The 19,692-nt window shown below is 38.3% G+C and overlaps 1 protein-coding gene across 3 annotated transcripts in view; it reads right to left on the minus strand.

Moving 5' to 3' along the window:
- The window catches only part of INPP4B (inositol polyphosphate-4-phosphatase type II B), a 1,018,353-nt gene that overhangs the window by 471,265 nt on the left and 527,396 nt on the right, over positions 1-19,692 (minus strand). For all 3 annotated transcript variants that reach the window (XM_069105434.1, XM_069105431.1, XM_069105430.1), the window contains exons 6-7: positions 12,629-12,747; positions 10,389-10,505 (exon numbers count right to left, since the gene is read on the minus strand). In XM_069105434.1, the coding sequence (XP_068961535.1) occupies positions 10,389-10,505; positions 12,629-12,747 (236 nt within the window). The remainder of the gene's footprint in view (positions 1-10,388; positions 10,506-12,628; positions 12,748-19,692) is intronic.

Raw genomic sequence — 19,692 nt, forward strand, 5'->3', positions numbered from 1 at the left:
TCTAAATAAAATACTAGCAAAAAGACTACAGCAACTTATCTCAAGAATAATACACTTTGATCAGATAGGATTTATTCCAGGAATGCAAGGAGGGTTTAATATTAGGAAAACCATCAGTATAATTGATAATATCAACAATAAAACTAGCAGAAACCATATGATCATCTCAATAGATGCAGAAAAGGCTTTTGACAAAATACAACATCCATTCCTATTAAAAACATTAGAAAGTATAGGAATAAATGGAGCCTTCCTTAAAATAATAAGTAGCATCTATTTAAAGCCATCAGCAAGTATTATATGTAATGGGGAGAAGCTAGAAGCATTTCCCATAAGAACAGGGGTGAAACAAGGATGTCCACTATCACCCCTCTTATTCAATCTGGTACTAGAAATATTAGCAGTAGCAATTAGAGAAGAAAAAGAAATCAAAGGAATCAAATTAGGCAAAGAAGAGACCAAGCTATCACTCTTTGCAGATGATATGATGATATACTTAGAGAATCCTAGAGAATTGAGTAAAAAACTACTTGAGGCAATAAATAAATTTGGCAAAGTTGCAGGATATAAAATAAACCCAAATTAATCCTTGGCATTCCTATATATTTCCAATAAAATTCAACAGCAAGAGATAGAAAGAGAAATCCCATTTAAAATATTATAAAATATTTGGGAATCTACCTTTCAAAACAAACCCAGGACCTATATGACCACAACTACAAAACACTTTTCACACAAATAAAGTCAGATATAACTAATTGGAAAAATATCAATTGCTCGTGGCTGCGTCGAGCTAATATAATAAAAATGACAATTTTACCTAATTTAAATTATATATTTAGTACCATACCAATTAATTTACAAAAAAACTACTTTATAGAGCTAGAAAAATAATTAACAAAATTCATTTGGAAGAATAAACAGTCCAGAATATCAAAAGAATTAATGAAAAGAAATCCTTGGGGAGGTGGACTAGCTATACCAGATTTCAGTCTGTATTATAAAGCAGCAGTCATCAAAACTACTTGGTACTGGCTTAGGAATAGAGGAGTGGATCAATGGAATAGATTAGGCACAGGAGATTCAGAAGTCAACAACTATAGTAATCTATTGTTTGATAAATCCCAAGACCCTAGTTTTGGGGATAAGAACTCACTATTTGACAAAAACTGCTGGGAAAACTGGAACATAGTATGGCAGAAACTGGGCATAGATGATTATCTACCACCACATACCAAAATCAAGTCTAAATGGGTGCATGATCTAGGTATAAAGGTTGATACTGTAAGCAGTATCAGAAAACAAGGAATAGTTTACCTGTCAGATTTGTGGAGAAGGAAAGACTTTATGACTAAATAAGAATTAGAGAACATTATAAAATGTAAAATGGATAATTTTGACTACATGAAATTGAAAAGCTTCTGTACACACAAAGCCAATGTAACCAAGATTAAGAGGGAGGTGGGAAATTGGGAAAGGATCTTTACAACCTATATCTCTTACAAACAACTGATTTCTAAAATATACAGAGAATTGAATCAAATTTATAAGAATACAAGTCATTCCCTTATTGATAAATGGTCAAAGGATATGAACAGGCAGTTTTCAGAGAAAGAAATTAAAGATATCTATAAGCACATGAAGAAATGCTCTAATTCACTATTGATTGGAGAAATGAGGTGCCACATCTCACCAGTCAGATTGGCTAAGATGACAAAACAGGAAAATGACAAATGCTGGAGAGGATGTGGGCAAATTGGAACACTAATGCATTGCTGGTGGAGTTGTGAACTGATCCAGCCTTTTTGGAGAGCAATCTGGAATTATGCCCAAAGGGCTATAAATAATTCCATATCCTTTGACCCAGCAATACCACTTCTACAGTTATATCCCAAAGAGATCATAGAAGTGGGAGGAAGACCCATATGTACAAAAATGTTTATAGCAGCTCTTTTTGTGGTGGCAAAGAATTGGAAATTAAGGGGGTGCCCATCAATTGGGGAATGGCTGAACAAGTTGTGGTGTATGCATGTTATGGAATACTATTGTGCTATAAGAAACGAGGAGCAGATGGACTTCATATTTACCTGGAGAGGCTTAAAAGAACTGATGCTGAGTAAGAAGAGTAGAACCAGGAGAAATTTGTACACAATTACAGACACAACATATGTGTGATGACCAACTTTGATAGACTAGGCTCTTCTCAGCAATGCAGTGACATTGATATAAGTCAATTCCAAAAGACTCATGATGGAGAGAAATGTGTGTATCCAGAGAAAGAACTAAAATAAACTGAGTTTATATCCAGATGGAAGCAAAATACCTGATCTTTTCTCCTTTTCTTGTTTGGTTTTATTTCCTCTTTACCATTTTTCATTCCATCTGATACTATCTGTCTTTATAACCTGACTAATGTATAATGTGAAAGTATTTACAGATCCTATACTTGACTATATGCTGCCATGGCGGGGGGAGGGGAGGAAGGGGGACAAAATGTGAAACTCAAGGAATTATGGAATTGAATCCTGTAAACTAAAAGTAAACAAACAGAAAATAAAATAAAATAAAATAAAAACAGCCATTTAACCCAACAATTCAACAAGTATTTAGGAAATAACAGCTATATGCCTTGTGTGAAGCATTAAGAAACATAGACTCTGAAGGCAGCTGACATGTGCTTATCAATTTGCATGCCACCCATCCCCCACCCCTGTCAAATATAAGCTGCTTGACAGAAGGAACTGCTGTTTTTATCTTTTGATCCCTGCACTGGCAGCAGATTTCCCCCACACACACCCTTCCAACTCAATGGGGAATTCCCTACTTGGGGGAAATCACAGGTCCAGTCCCCATTCCCATCCCTTTATCTTTCCTCCATAGATTACTTCACCTTTACTTTTGTATCTCAAACACCTTACATGGTGGCTGGTTTGATAATTGCTTGCTGATTGATTGAACTCTCCTACACCAAATCAAGAGAACCCCTCCACCTCTTCATTCTCCCTCTTACTCTTTTCTCTGTGGAAGAGGTAGCCCTTCTTCTTACCAAGGCTAGCCCATTCTCCTTCTACTTTTGATCTCATTGCCTCTTGTCTCCTCAGGGAGTTTGCCCCTTCGGTCACTCTTATCCTCTCTGTCTACTTCTTTGCTCCATTTCCTGACAGCTTCAAATATGCTTGGTCCTATCCCAAATTTCAAAAACCTTCATTTAACCCTGCTGTCCCCTCAAACTACTGTCCAGTTTCTCCTCTTGTTCACTGCAAAATTGCTGATAGTCATGACTCTCTCACTGTTCAACCTCTTGCAATAAGGCATCTCTGCAGATGACCACTGAAGCCATCTGTCCAGTCTCTCAAAAATTTCAGTCCCACACCACCAAACTGCCTGCCATATATCTCCACCTACATGTCTCACTGATCTTACTTTCCTTGAACAAAATCGAGATAATTTTATCTCCAAACCTGCCAAGACCATTCCTCTTCCCCTCCCCCACAAATAAACATATACCTGCTCTTTATTCATATTTCCTTATTGCTTATTGACTGGATTACCATCCTAACCATTACCCTGGCTTATTGCTTTAGAATCACCCTGGACTCTTCACTTTTCTTCACCATATCCAATAGCTCCCAATTCCCTTTAGCACCGTCCCCACATTTCATCCATCCACTCCTCTTCACTCACAAGGCTGTGATGTCAAAATTAACTAAATGATCTACCTGTTTCCAATAGTGATAGAGCACAAAGAGCAATGGATATGGGATCTGAGTCCCTCTCTTCAAACTCTGGAATTCCCATTTACTTCTTATGTGACCTTGGGCAAGTCAGATAACCCCTCTTGACTTTTGTTTTCTTATCTTTAAAACAAGGAGGATTACACTGGATGATCCTTTCAAGTTTTGCAGCTATACAATCTTACAATCCATCTTCTCCCAAACCTGCCAAAATAATTTCCTAGGTTCTTACCATTCCATTCCTCAGTTCGAAAATCTTCAGTGCCTTCACTAAGATAAAACACACATTCTTTAGCCTGACATTTAAGGCCTTTTACCATCTCACTCCAACCCATATTTCCAGGCTAATTTCCTATTCTTCTTCTTCTTCACATTAGCATGTTCCAATCAGTTGGATTTCCAGCTATTCCCTGATCTCAACATTTAATCTGCTTTGTGCATTTGTAGATGTCATATCCCATGTCTGGTAACTGATCCCTCACTTCTGCCCCTCCTAATCCTTACTTTCATTCAAGGGTCAGTCAGTGAGATGGTTCCTCCCCCAAGCCATTACTGCTTTCTCCCACCCTTTAAATGACTTCACCAGTAGTTATTTGAGAATTCACCCAGTAGAATGTAATCTCTTTGAGGGAAGGGCGGGGAGGGGATGGGGGAATAGGGATATAGCATTCTGTTCCTTCTATCAGCTCCCTGGCTCCTAGTTTACATTTAATAAATGCTTAATAAAGGATTCTTGAATTGAACTGGAAAATAAAGTTCCATTAAAAGGAAGTGGGGGAGTTAAAGAACTCAATGAATATTTAATCAACGGCCTACTGTGTGCTGAGAACTGTGCTAGAAAGCAAAGGAAATGCCAAGGTTACACAAGGCTTTGTCTTGGAGTATATGGTCCGAAAGATAATCTCAAGAAACTGTAATATGCAATATTATCCAATACCAACACTCAGAGGAAGCAAAGTATGATTGAAGTCCCCCAGTAAGGTCATTTGCTTGCCAGAGGGAGAACGAGTAAGGCTTCTTGGAGGCAGTGGCACTTGATTTGGACTTTTTAATAGAGATAGAATTACAATAGGCAAAGACAGGGAGCAAGAAATTTCCAGACAGAGAGAAAAGCATTAACCAGGCCAAGAAGACTCAAATGCACTATTCATCTATGACCAGAGGATGTGTCTTATCCAGAAAAAAAAAAAAACAACAACAACAACAATCAATGATAAGACTGGCCAGTTGTGGTTACATTGGTTCTTGAAGAGTTCACACACAGGAGGAAGCAATTTGAACCTAACAGCACTGGGAGCTGCTGACGATTTTTTAACAGAATTGGGGCAAGATCAACTCTAAACAAAAGAAAGATTATTCTGTTAACACTTTGAACTTTGCTTTGGAGGGGGAACAGAGCAGAAGGAGACTGCGTAGGAGGCAACTGCAGTAGAACACTGGCCTGTGTTAATGAAGACTTGTACCAGGGGTTATGAAAACAAGAATGGAGAGGAAAGGGAGAGAGGGACAAGAAATGCCATGGAGGAAGAAACAAAAAGAGACGATTGTATGTGAAACAAAAGTCTTGGAACCCAAGAAGGATTGTGTTAGCATGTCTCTACAAATCTGGTGCATTTCTCTTGTATTTAGGATTTTTAATAATCTAAAGTTTGACCCATACACCCAGTTATAAACTCCTGAATCTCAAACAATTCATCAGAAAGCTGTTCAATTTGAAATGCTTTCATGCTACTTTTTTGGTAGAAAATAAAATCTAATTTGTGAGCCAAAATGGAACCAGCCTCAGATTTAATGAGATCATGAGAGGGTTCCTTTGCCTAAATTTCACAGGGATGTTAATGTTATTGAGTTGGTTTATGCCAACGATACACACTGTGCCAAAAGGAAACAAATAAAAAAAAGCAAAAAACTAGATCAAGTCACTCTCAGAATGCCTTTTTAAACAGGAACAATTTGGGGACTTGTCCAAAGAATGCTGCAAGTAATATGAGCAGTACGGATCACCACTTAATTTAGACAAAATACTCACTGGACACAGAACTTGCTCCAACTCTTTAAATATTGAGACATCTGCGATGAACTGATGCCATGCTTTCTATCATCTCCATCCCTGAAGCAAACAATCTTACGAAAACATGAAAAAGAAACTGGAATTTCAATCAGTAGGTAAACTACTTTGTGGCTTTACCCTACATTTAGGATCAAGTGACATTTTTATAAGGCTATGGTCTCTCAACTGTATAGGGCTTAAAATAAAAGGCATCAAGGAAGGATACTCAATGCCTTCTTAATTTCCTTCCCTTCCAATGTATCTTATTCAACCCTTGAATAAAAACTCTTCCATATCCCAAGATATTCAGTTATCATAATGCATTGTTCTTGTGATAAAGAACAAATATAAGTCCCCTGCTGCTACTTATCTGCTCATAGAGACTGGAAATCAGGCCATTTGGTCTATATGTGGCCTCAGGAAAGTCCCTCTATCCTCAATTTCCTCCATTGTACAATTAAGTTGTTGGGCAAGATAACTTTTAGAAAGCCTTTTGGCTCCAAACCACACAATCATAGAGCTAGAGCCAGTAACATTTTATTGGCCATGAAGCCCAATCCCCTTATTTTAGAAATCAGGACACTGAATACCAAAGATGTAATCCAGATTATCTGACTCTTTTGCCATGGTACCACCAGACACAATTCCTGTGATCCTATGACCTTTAGATAAAGGGTAGTTACTGAAAGCATAAGAAAGGATACACAATGAGGCAAAGAAAGAGGTCATTAGAGATAAGGTTCTCAGCTCTGATCTCTGGATACTTGAGTTAGGAACTGAGCATTGTGAACTAGAAGCTGGAAAACTTAGGTAGTGCTTACAGGAAGTGCTATTTCAGTTTCCAAGTATCGCTGCTGATTAATGCATAGAACCAAATCCAAGTTGCTGTGGAGGCTTATGCCATAGCTTTATAAGTTATAGTTCAATCACAAGCTTTATTAATAAAAATAATCTTTTTACATATGTTAGTTCATCAATATTTCCTTTCTACCCTCCCCTACCCAATGATCTATACCTTGTAACAATTTTTTTTTAATGGGAGAAAAGAAAAGTATTTCAGTAGAAGTATCTTCACTCCCCAGGGCAGCAGCCTTGCTTCTAGGTTGGTCTATCCATAGCATTCACAAAGGTATAGAATCTTTGTGGAGAAGGCTCCTACCATGCTCACCCCCACTTGTACCCAATACTAACCAAATACCACAAACATGCCACAGAAGCAGCACTGCCACCTCTACCCCCATCTCCAACCTTGCACCCACCAGCCCAATTTTGAACCTGCCTATGAAGCCATCATCCTGGGATACAACCATTATGGAGATGCACCCTGGCAACTACTCATACAAGATCCATGGCCTCCTCAGCAGCCACAGCTCATGAAAACCCAGAACAGAAAACTAAGTCTTTGACACTGTCAAATGGTTCAATATCAGAAACCTCTGAATTTATATCTGAAATCTTTTAAATATGTTGTCTCTCCCCTTTAAAATGTGATTTCTTTGATACTAGGAACTATTTTACTTTTCTATTTGTAACCCCAACACTTAGTAAGCACTTACTAATTGTTTTTTTCCCACTCATTCATTCTCCATCACTGTGACTCCTCTATACTTCTATCTGAACAAGGGTTCCTTCCCTTTCTCCTGCCATCTCCTACTCCACCTCAATACATACACAGATAAGCCAGCACCATTTTTCTCTATGCTGAGAAGAGATAGAGAGACAGAGAGAGAAACAGAGACACACAGAGACAGAAAGAAAGAAACAGAAATACAGAGATAAATGGAGACACAGAGAGAAGAGGGGAGAAAGAGAAAGAAGAGATGGGAGGGAGGAGAGAGGAAGGAAGAAAAAGAAAGGCAAGGGAAGGAGAGAAAAGGAGAGGGAGAAAGGAAGGGAAGGGGAGAGGGAGAGAAAGGGAGAGGGGGAGAGAGGGAGGGAGAGGAGGAGAGAGAAGGAGGGAGAGAGGGAGGGGGAAAGAGAGAGAGATCTCATTTACGTAGAGGAGGGGAGGAGGGGAGGGGAGAGGTAAGCAAAAGTGTACAAACTTATAAATTCTTGCTAGACTTAAATCATTTTACTATCCCTTACCACCACCCCAAATTCTTTTAGTCTAGTTAAAAATAGAAAATGTAATATAATAGAAAGTATAAGCAAAATTGCAGAGCTATATTTTTTTTTTTACAAAAAAAGGTCTTTAAAAAATAGCTTTGGATTTGTTTCCCAATGACTTGTCTTATCTTCCTTTGGTTATTACAAGGACCACATTCATCTTTATTCTGACTCTTCTTATTGCCATTTCACTGGGTATTTATTCCCTTGATGTGAAAATCCATGTACTTTCAATGAACCTCAGGGCTAACTAAGATAACTTCTCTATTGTAAAGAATATCTTCTTTAAAAAGTATCTCTTTGTCCCAATCCTTCCAGGATTAATATTGGAGCAGAGAATTTCAGAGTCAGAAGGGATCTCAGGTATCACATAACTCAAACCAAACATTTTTACAAATGAAGAAACTGAGATTTTGGAAAGCACACTAAATTTGGAATTCCAAAGCCTCAGTTTGAAATCTGACTTTTTCACTTGCTAACTGGGTGTGACTTGGGAGATCTCTTTACCTCCCTGGGTTGAAGGCTCCACATCTGTAAAATGAGGCGATTTTCCTCTATGATTTCTAAAGATCCCTCTAATGCTTATGATACTCTGTGAAGACATTTGCTTAGTGTTAGCTAGCTAGTGAATGTCCTAGCTAGTACCAGAGTATGTGCGTCCTGACCTCCCAGTCCAGTGACCTTTCTTCTCTATAACATTTTTTCCTCTTATTTTACAACACTGGTAGGGGAGAAAGATCGAAGGTATGAGTCAGAGGTATAAATGGGAAGACTCTGTGTCTTGGTTAGGTTCTGCTTTGTTCCCTGGGGGTCCAGTCACATCTATTCCAAATGTAGGCCTCTGCAAGAAGACCGGGCTGTCTTCTCAGGCACCTGGACCTCTTCTCTTATATGACTGAATTATGCCTATTTCACTTCAACAAATATTTAGAAACGGTTGACAACTAACAGGGCACTATGCCTATCCTACACTGTGATCTCCCTGTGTGTTATGTGTGTTCTCTGAAAAGCCAACTGATTAAACAGATGTAAGCTTGGCCATGTCTATGCTACTATACTAAAGGAGAAAATTGTCTTCTTTGTCTTTGCATTCTATTAAAGCAGCTTTCTGAAAATAGTACCTCTTCCTTTGCTTACTGTCCAACCCAGAAAACTAACTTTAATGCCCAATGTCATGTAGGAAAACTGCATGAGGCCCTGGTTGGCTGGTAGATAGAAAAACCCTAATATTAATAGTGATAATAATAACTAAGATTTATATAGAGAGAGACTGAACCCCCCCTGAGTTCAGATCTTGTCTCAGACAACAGCCAAATGGCTTTGGACAAATCAGATGTGTTTCAGACAACTCTCTCAGACTCATCTGCCAAGGCATCTTTTGGGTGGAAGTAGTCTTCCCTGCCACCACTTACCAAGAGCTCTCTATCCCTTAGAAATCCCAGACACTTTTATATTCACATACAGAGTTTTCCTGGGTCTTATTATCATCAAATTGAAGAATCAGAGCTAGAAGAGGATCTGCCATTTTACAGAGTAGGAAACTGAGGCCCAGAAAGGCATCCTGGCTTTATGTATAGAGTGATGTACATGGAGTCACAAAGTCCTAGCTTCAGATCCCACCTCTGACATATAGTAGTCATGTACCCCTGAATAAAGTACTTAACCTCCTTAATCCTCAGTTTCCTCAAATGTAAAATGAAGATAATCATAGCACTGAGTTCAAAGTATTATTTGTCATGATCCAGTGAGATAATATAAAGTGCTGAATAATAAGCTACTCTTATACTTATCACAACTTTGTAAAATAGATAGTGAAAATGTCAGTAACCCCATTTTACCAATAATGAAACTCAGAGAAGTGACTTTCCCAAGATCACACAGCTAGTAAGTAAGCATAAATGGAGCTTTTTAGACTCTAGAATTGCATAATGAGGAATTACCTACTTTGATCATGACTAAGGTGGCCTTGTAAAGGCCTTAATATAAATCTGTAAAGACCTTGATATAAATCACCAGATGAAAGCTTTTTCTTGCTCTGTCTTCCACTTGGAAGCTAATAACAGTGCCCATCTTAAGGCAACTTAGGTTTTGGGTATTGAAATGAGTCAAATGAAATAAGAAGGATATTCATGATCTTCATAGGCAAAGACTTCACTATTCTACTAGTTTTCAATGTGAACAGCATTATCTGATTAGTAACATATTTTGGGAAGGACTGCTTGAAGTCAATCTATTCCATATGTTCTCTGCCCACCAATTAAAGAGAAACACAAAACATTAACCCCCTCAGTCTACGTAGACTTCATATATAATCGACTTAAGAGTTACAAAGTGAAATCCAGGAAAAGATTCCCACGTGCATTTTCTCCTAACCAAGGACATTCATCTTGTCGGTACAAAGTAAAATAAACATAACAAAGTGACATCCTGCCAAAACTCTATAGATGGGGTATGGAGAGGCCATCATTGGATAAAACTGAAAGCTGAGTACTTACCGTGTCATGAAACTTATCCTTGACATCATAGACTGTTAATTTGATATCAGTCTCCTCATAGATGGGGTATTCAGGTGGAAATATCACACCAGTCAAAAACAGTGGATTTCTTGTACCCTGGATAACACAAGCAGACAGCCTGGATTCAGTTAGGTAACAGCTGCCGGCAGCTCAGCAGGCAGTAACAGATGAGAGGACACCAAGAATGTTTAGGGCCTCCTAGCCCTCTCCCCTTCCCCCCAGGAAATACTTGACATACAAGAAAAAGAGATTTAATTGGTCAAATGACACTCATCGACAGCAGCCTAATATTCAGTGCACAAAAAGCTGATCATACCAGAGAGAAGAGGTGTTTCGGGGAAGGAGAGGAAGCTACTTGATAGTAATAAATGCCTTCACCAGGCCCTGTCATCATTTATCAGACCTGCTCACGCTGTGCCATGATAAACAATTTATTTTCTCTGTCTGGTGGAGTCCTTCCTGAGGGCTGGCTGTCATTCTGTTCGGAGTGCATTTAAGTGGAGTGGACATGACTTGTGCAAACAACTTAAGATGCTGGATGATTAAAACAAAAGAAAAAAAATGAACACTGCTCTCCCAACAAACCTTTCTATGGCTTGTAGAACAAGGGGTTCGTTTTATGGGTATCAGAGACTCTTTATGACCATCATGAAAGAGAGTTCATTTGGTTTTGCACATTCAGCTTTGCTTTTTGACCAGACTGACATTTAATATCCCACAACTCATTTTTAAGATGTTAACAGGCAAAATCAAATTATTGTTGTTGTTATCACTATTACTTTGAATATATACCATAGTACAGTTTGATGGCATTCTGCAAACCATGGGTTTTCTAGCTATATATATATATTGCAATTTCAGCTAGCCAAAGTGTTCCGCCTAAAAAATTGAAGTGCTGAAATACGTCACAATATTTAATTCTAGTTTTACTGGTAAGGTTATTAAAGACAGAACTCTCTAAAGAGGCACAGGAAATGATTTGAAACATATTTTTCCATCTAAAACAACCTATTTGGCTATTTTTGTAAAGTTTTCTTTGGATGACTAAGTCCTTGTAGTGAATTCCCTCAACAACAGAGTTAAATCAGAATTCCCTCAGCCACCAGAACCCAAAGTTTCCACTGGGCAGATTTGAGCTGTGTGTTGAATGTGGGTCACAGCTATTAAAGAAAACGGGTCTAACTTTGTCTTAATCACTTGTTCCTGAACCACATTAAGACAGGCGGTCTATGCTGAACCATCCTGCTCAGAGGCCAGCAGCCAAAGGATGGCTTCTGGTTCAAATTATGACAAAATAGTCTGGAGCCAAATTTTAAAAAAGCAGCTTTGCAGAAGTGAGGAGGAGACTTTCATCTTCCTTAGGCAGATTAAGTAACAGCCTTGCCTTCAATAACATTTTAAACTAAGTAGCTATTAAGGTAAATGCAATCAAAGAGAAATATTTCCTCCTTTAATGTGAATTAAAATAAGAATTACTTTCAAGAGTTTGGTTACTTCATATAAAAGCTATAATAGTTATAAAGGGCTCTGTTTCAAACAAAGTTATAGCAGGACACCCAAGAAGTAAGAACACCTTTCCTCCCTAGTGAACTCAGAAAATAGTTTATCAATACCAAACTATATCCCACTATTTGAAACACATTTACACCATTCTCCTACCTTCCAACCTCTTCTGTTTGCTTTCCAAACAATAAAGATCATCATTTCCACAAAGAATGAGAATAAAAAGGAAACACTGGACAGGTAACCAGGCATAGAACATAGACTTTTCAACTTTGTCAAAGGTAGAGGGGAGGGAGGAAGAGAAAGGATTAATGGAAGGGAGAGATCTGAAATGTTTGTAAAATAAATGATTAAAAAAAAAAAACAAGTATCCCTGCTATTTTAAGCCATGATCCATGTTCTGGTATTTTATGTGAAAACTCTCTGCCTACAGTATTGAAAATATGCCAGAGTCTGAAGTGGTAACTTTGCTTCATGTCTCCTGTCAGAAAGACAGACTTTTCATGAAAAGGCAAGTTTCTTTTCCAATTGTTTACCTTGTTCAGTTGCCAATAAGCACCTAATATCCTCAGGTATGCCAGTCTTAATGGTAACCCTGCTTGTGTAGCTAAACGTTAAAGCCTGGGGGTTAATTCATTCTCAGCGGATGTCTGAAACCCTGAGGACTAAGCGCACGGTCACCAATAAGTGACCCCGGGAACAGGCAGCTTGCTCACCTCAACAGTCTCGGTGCTGGAGTACCTGGTCACACTCTGCTCTGCTGGGTGGATCACTGAGATGTGTACCAGGGTGTTCAGCTTGCAGTCCCGGGCAGGAGCCACCAGATCCTTGCATGCTGGGCCGGGCACATGGAAAAGAGAGCAAAGAAAGAAAAGAAAAACTAAACTCACACCGCGTTCTCTGGGAAAACTCGGCCCCAAGATGCCGGCAGACCTAAGTGTGGCTCTGGACTGAAACCTCCAGAGGCTCCAGCCGACTTTGCAGAGGAAGTCCCTTGGAAGTACCTTACAGAAATAGGAAGTCACATGCTGCCGAGCTGAATTGAGATCTCATTTCCACTAACCACATTTGCAGCTCATGCAAGTCTTGGCTGCCTGGGGAGAAACAGCTCTGATGTGTGACTCTACACAGGCTCTGTGTTGGTGGATAACTTCACAGCTTCTCCTTCAGTTTTAGCTAATTAACCATGAAATCCCATGCTTTATTTCTTACTCAGCCATCCCTTTGGAAAAAAAAATGTGCAAGCTTTATGCTAGATTAGAGTGGTTCTCATGTCTCTAAAAATCTCACACCAATACAGTGGATTCTATGTTGTGGCAAGACACAAATGACTTCTTGAAGCCTTAACTACCAGACAGGAGAAAGCAAGAGCTATTCCTTCTCCTTGGAGACTTGCAGCTGGCAAGAAAACACAGACTGCTTTGAATTGGATACCCCCAGAAGAGAAAGTGGTGATAACTTTTACATCAATTTGAGAATGGCAAGTATAGGAAGAGTAAGCCTATATATAGGACAAGATGATATTTTTGATCCCTCCTAGCTCCAAAACCTAGAATTCTTTGCTTTTAAGTTTGGACTTTCTTAACTTTGTCTTAGTAGGGGGGAAAAAAAAAGACAAGTTTAATATAAGCTTCTTAAGAGAAGGAATTTTTTCCCCCTTTGTTTGGCATAGCTAGAAACTTTTCCCCTTCAAGATCCAAACAAATTCTGAGATAGGAAGGTTGAAGGATACAGATTATTAATTTCTGACCAGGTAACCCAAATGGCTAACGTTCTCCAACAGCAGAATTTGTCTTATACATAACTCCAAGCACATGTACATTTGCTTCTTTCTCATATCTTCTCCCTCATTTTCAGAAGAAAATTAAGAAAAAAGCTGCTATTTTTCCCCATATCATTTTCCTATCTTCCCGTAGATACTGATTTCTTTTATCTTTTCTTTCCTTTTCACTTTGAAACAGTGGCTGTACTATCAGAAGATTTTTTTTTTCCTAACAGAATATAGTCTGTCCTTGTCAAGGTAGGGTTAGGTTTAAAGCCTGGTCGGTTTGGGGTGAGAGAGTATGATTCAGGCCCCACTCTTCTTGTCTCACCCAACTACTTTTCATTCCCTCTTTACCTTGCTCCCATTTTCCCTATGCCAACCACACAAAGAGCTTTAATCTCGCTAGAGTACTATGTCCAGGGATAGATACCATTAAAGGTCCTTTATTCTCAAGAGATATATGTATGTATGTATAGGCATATACACACATATACATGCATATATGTATATATGTGTATATTTATGTGTATATGTATGTATATGTACACACATACTTATGTGTGTATGTATGTTTATTTGATCCTATGAAAAGAATACATAGTGAGCTAAAGATACAAAACCTTCCCAGTCCTTTAATAAGCTATATAATATAATATTGAGCAGCTATAATATTCAAGGCATTGCTCTAGATACAATAGAAACAAAAGAAAAAATTCCTTCTCTTTAAGGCACTTATATTCAACCAGAATCAAAGTTAAGAAAGTTCAAACTTAAAATTAACGAATTCTAAGATTGTAAATTTCATCTAGTCCAAACCTTTCCTTGTACAAATGAATAAACTGAGATCCAAAGAGTTTAAGCTACTCACCACAGGTGACATGGGTAAGTGATGGAGCTGGAACTCAAACCTACATTTTCATGATTGCAAAACTACTGCTGTACCCACTGTACTACCTTGCCTTTCCATGAACAGCAAATCCTCTCACACCTTTGTCCATTTCTCACAAAACACAGACTATCTCCCCTACCAAAATTTCTACTAGAAGTAGAAATAATTTTTATAGAAAGAAAAATTATATTTATATTTTTATATGAGAAAAATTTTATTTTATACCATGGGAAAAATATATCAAAGGAAGAAAAATGATCACTTAGTTTTCCTGTTAACTTGACTGAAACTATTGTTGTATAACTCTTGATTTACTGTTCTTTAGTACATAGGAGTGAAAATATTCGAGTTTGAAGGAAGCTGAAAAGACAGAGAGAGCAAAGATTAGAGACTGAAAGAGCAAAAGAGTTATTCCCCTATAGACTATAGGGATATACTGTATACAATAGGAATGTACCTATTCTGATTCTGATTCATTCTAGAAATCTGGGGTAATACTCTGGTGAAAATAAGATTGAGGAAAATAGAGTGATTATCTCAGACTTTGATATAACAGGTAAGAATGACCTGATTTCCTAAAATCAGCTTCACAAGTACAAGATGATGGAAGTACCTCTAAATGGGACTTCACCTGAAAATGATCTGGGGATTTTGGTGGATTGAAAACTCTATATTAAAAAACAGTGTGATACATAGTAGAAAAAAAAAAACAGTGTGAAATCAAAGTCAAAAAAGCTAATGCAAGCATGGCCTGAATTGAGAAGTCTAGCATAGAAGAATAAGGAGATGATAGTTCCATTGCACTCTATCCTAGTCAAAACAGACCTGGAGTACTATCATCAGTTCTGGTCATCAAGTCTTAGGTTGGGCGCAGAAAAGCTAGAGTGTGTCCAGGAAGGCAATCACGATGGTGAAGATTTTGGAACTACTGTCCTATAAGGACTGGTTGAAGAAAGCAACAATAGCTTGCCTGGGGAAGATTTAAGGAGGTCTTTGCAACTGTCCTTCTATATTTGAAAAGATCTTACTTTTTAATTTAAAAGGAAGAATGTTTTATTTGCTCTGTTTAACCCCAAAGAGCAGAAGAGGGAGCCTTGAGTGGAAGTTGCAAAATGGCAAACTTAGGCTTCATGTAAACACGAGATGATGATCTGTCAGATATGTTATAGAGGGGCATTCTTGTTCAGGTTGTGTTGGACTGTATGGACCTTAAGGTCCCTTCTGGATCTGAAATTCTATGATTCTATAATAAGTTAAAGAGACATAGTCTTTCATCCAACAAAAAAATTGTAGTGGCATATCCAAGAACCAAGGAAATCCTTCCCCATCTTTATGATAAATCCTACTTCAAGTCGCATGTTCCTACTAAGAGAAAGTTAGGCAGGTGGTATAGAGGATGTTCCCAAATGCACCCAAATCTACTATCTTCCTCTTCTTCTTCTAACTCAGAAAACTACTTGTTCTATTCCAAGCTCTGTTCCAAGGGGGAGCACCTCCCTTGCTAAGGCCACTATAGTGTTCCTTTAATGTTTGGTTCAAGAAAATGATAGTATTTTTAAAATGCTAAAATGAACGGTCAATGCATCATTCAGCATACTCAAATCTTTTCAAGTCATTTGTCTTTACAAGATTGCTCCTTAGTGTGTAAATGGTTCTGTTTACTTCACTCTGCATCAGTTCATATGAGTCTTCCTGAGTTTTTCGGAGACTATTCTTTTTATTGCATCTTATGTCATAATAGCGTGCGATTACTACCATAATATATTCAGCCATCCCCATAAATCCAGAAGACCAATGATAAAAAATACTACCCATATCCTTAGGTGATGGATTCAAGATAAAGAATGAGAGTTTTGGTTGTGGCCAACATGAAAATTTGCTTTGCTTAACTATACACATTTGTTACAAGGGTTTTTTTTTTTTCCCAGTGGTTGTGGGTGGAAGGAAGAACAACTAAATTCTTGTTAATTGAAAACAAATATTGTTTTTACATTTTTCAAATGAAATGCCTGAAGTGGGAGGTCAGCAACAAGAGCAATATCACAGGAGGGAGAAAGCTGACCTCATAAAAATGGCAAGAACTCAAGATTTATAAAGCATTTTCCCTCATAACATCTCCATGGGACTTCATCTAAAAATGAAATGGGGATTTTAGTGGATTGAAGTTAGTACAAGTAGTAGTACTCTCATTTTACCATAGAGACCATCACTCTGAGAGGTTAAATAACACACTAGTGACTGTCAGAGCCATGACTAAAACTCAATCCTTTTGACTCCCAGACTAAATTTTTTGCTACCATAACACATATATACATATGCATTCATGATTGTTTTGATGATTTTCTTTCATGCAATAAACATGGTATCTCCCACTATCTTGGCTTCCTACTCACAGCTAACTACTCTCTCCTACTGATAATGCTGTCTTTTGATTCTGTGAGTGACACACCTGCCTTTGTTGTCATCTCTGCGGGCTTTTGCTGCATGTAGCTAGGTCTCTTCACTTAGGCTACTATGACACTTTCATTCAAAATGAGCTACATCAGTTTTGATTTCACATCATGTTAATATACAGGGGTGGGGAGAGTGGTTCTTGCCCAGAAGGAAGAAGTCAAATTCTGTCAGGTAGACAGATAGGAAGATTCCCTTCACATCTAGAAAGTGGAGTCAACCTCTACTCTCTGGAAACATAGCACATTTGCCCAATTTAAGTGAAAATAGAAATATAAAACCCATGCTTTAAAACCTGACCAACTTAGGCAAAGAATCTAAAGAAAAGGTATCCAAGTTTTGTCCTGTATCTCACAGTCAAATGTTCATCACTCATAACAATTCTTGCTTAAACCATCCAGTTGGAAACTTTGAAAAACAGAATCTCAGAGAGAGAAAAGATCTTAGAAGTTATATGGTCTTGCCCTTACCTAAAGCATGAATACTCTTTTCAACATCTTCATGACAAAGAGTCATTAAACACCTATGGTAGAGAGGAATTTCCTACCCTCCTAAATAATCTGTTCCATATATGGACAACTGTAGTTCTTTGGAAGGTCTTCCTTATGTTGAACTGAAATTGACCTCCTTGTAACTTCAAGCCATAATTCCCCAGTTACTACTTCTTGAATCAAGCAGAATAAGCCTAACTATTCTCTATGTAATAACCCCTCAAATATCTGAAGCCTATGAACATATTCTCGTAAGATTTTTCTTACAGAGGCCAGTACTTTGTCTACCAATAATTATATCTGACTTAGCATGTCACAATATTCTCTATTGCACTGTTCCCTAATTGGTTCATATGTATGTTATATGACTTCCTTAATATATGATCAATCTTTTTGTTTGCAAAAATAGTCTCTTTTAATATATTGCATCCTCTCTTCCTCCATCCCACCCTGTCCACTCATCCTTGCTCTGGACAAACAGTGAATTTCACTGGTTGAAATAAAAAAAAAGTGAATTACTAAGTACTAAGGGTACTAGAGTGTAGCCTCATAAGTGATAGCTAAAAGCAATAGTTCTGCTGCCTTTAAGATGACTCACAGCAAAAACACTCACCATATTTTAGAAGGCCCTTATTTAGTCTTCTTAATCTGTACAGACACAAAGCAAAAGCTCCTCTGGACCCACTATAGCCACCATTTAAAATATTTGCTGTAATGGTGCACCTCAGTGAGATTTCAGCAAGACCTAAAGGTTTGTGAGAGCAGTCAGGAAGAAATATTAAGAAACGAAGGAGAGAGGTTACCGATCCAAAACAAAGGTCTCATGGCTTAGAAAGTATCTGTGGCTTTAATAGTTCAACTGCATTTGAAAGGGCCAGCAAAGACAATGGCCTTGTAGATTATATGCATGTTCATGAGACCTCAAAAGGAATCTAGGAAATATAACTGTCTGGGTCATAACTGATCATCATAAGTCAAGTAATGAGGGAATCAACAACCAGGAAGGATTACTGAGCAAGGAAAGATTAGACATCTACTACAGGCAGCTAGGTGGTACAGTAGACTACCAGGCCTGGAATCAGAAAGATTAATCTTCCTGAGTTAAATCTAGGTTCAGACACAGCTGTGTGACCCTGGGCAAGTCATTTAACTCTGCCTCAGTTTCGTCATCTTTGAAATGATCTAGAGAAGGAAATGTCAAACCACTCCAGTACCTTTGCCAAGAAAATCCCAAATGGAGTCACGAAGAATTGGGCACAACTGAAAAACAACAACAATACTACAGGCCTGGAGGCAACGAATCTCAAAGCTGAGGTTCCAAGAGGATTAAAGAGTTGTGTCTGTCAATTCTAGACTAAGGAGTATTGTTCTAGCCATAAAAAAACATACTAGCACTTCATCTGAAAGAGCCACTAAAGAAAGTTCAGTATCACTCAGCCAAGCCAATAGCTGATGGTGCTGAAAACCTCCATCTCCCTATCAAAGAATGAGCTCAATTTGGGATGTATCAACCTACACAGCAGAGACACTGCATCTTGGAAAGAGCCTTGTGGCCTAGCCACATTCCTTGCCCACTCTAGAAGTAGCAGCTCAGCAGTAGGGTGGCTTGACTAACCCAGTTCAGTTCAGTCCAGTAGCACTAACCCAGAGGCTAAGGTACTTACCTGGCCAAGAGGGTACCATTCAAACAGCCAAACAATCTGTCTGATTTATCCCAGAAGTAAGCAAGCCCAGTAAGCAGCTGGCACAGTAGCCAAGTGATCTGCTTGACTCAGTCCAGCAACACATTGACTCATCAGTAAAACCCCCGTACCGTACAAGAAGCAAGCCCAGCTGCTTTGCTCATCTAGCAGAAATACTATATCCTGCAGGGAGTCAACTCAGTCAAGCATCAGAATGATTCTATATGTGACATTAAGCTTTAAGAGGAATCCCCCAGAGAAATAAGATATTAAAACAAAAATTATGAATTTTCATGGCCATATATAGTTCTTATATTTCTTACATTCCTTGAAGTCTTCTTATTATCATATCATTGTGCTTTAAATTTGTGGCCACCTACCTCCATACCCAGATTCTATGTGTACTTGTGGGAGAATATGCCCTAGGGATGAAACACTTTATAACCGCTGTTATATTGTGTCATTTGAACAAATGACTTTGCTAAAAACATCAGTCTACTGT

This window comes from Petaurus breviceps, unplaced genomic scaffold (genome assembly GCF_028583685.1).
Source record: "Petaurus breviceps papuanus isolate PSGF00001 unplaced genomic scaffold, PetGlider_PUasm1.0 76, whole genome shotgun sequence".
NCBI classification, from domain to species: Eukaryota; Metazoa; Chordata; class Mammalia; order Diprotodontia; family Petauridae; genus Petaurus; species Petaurus breviceps.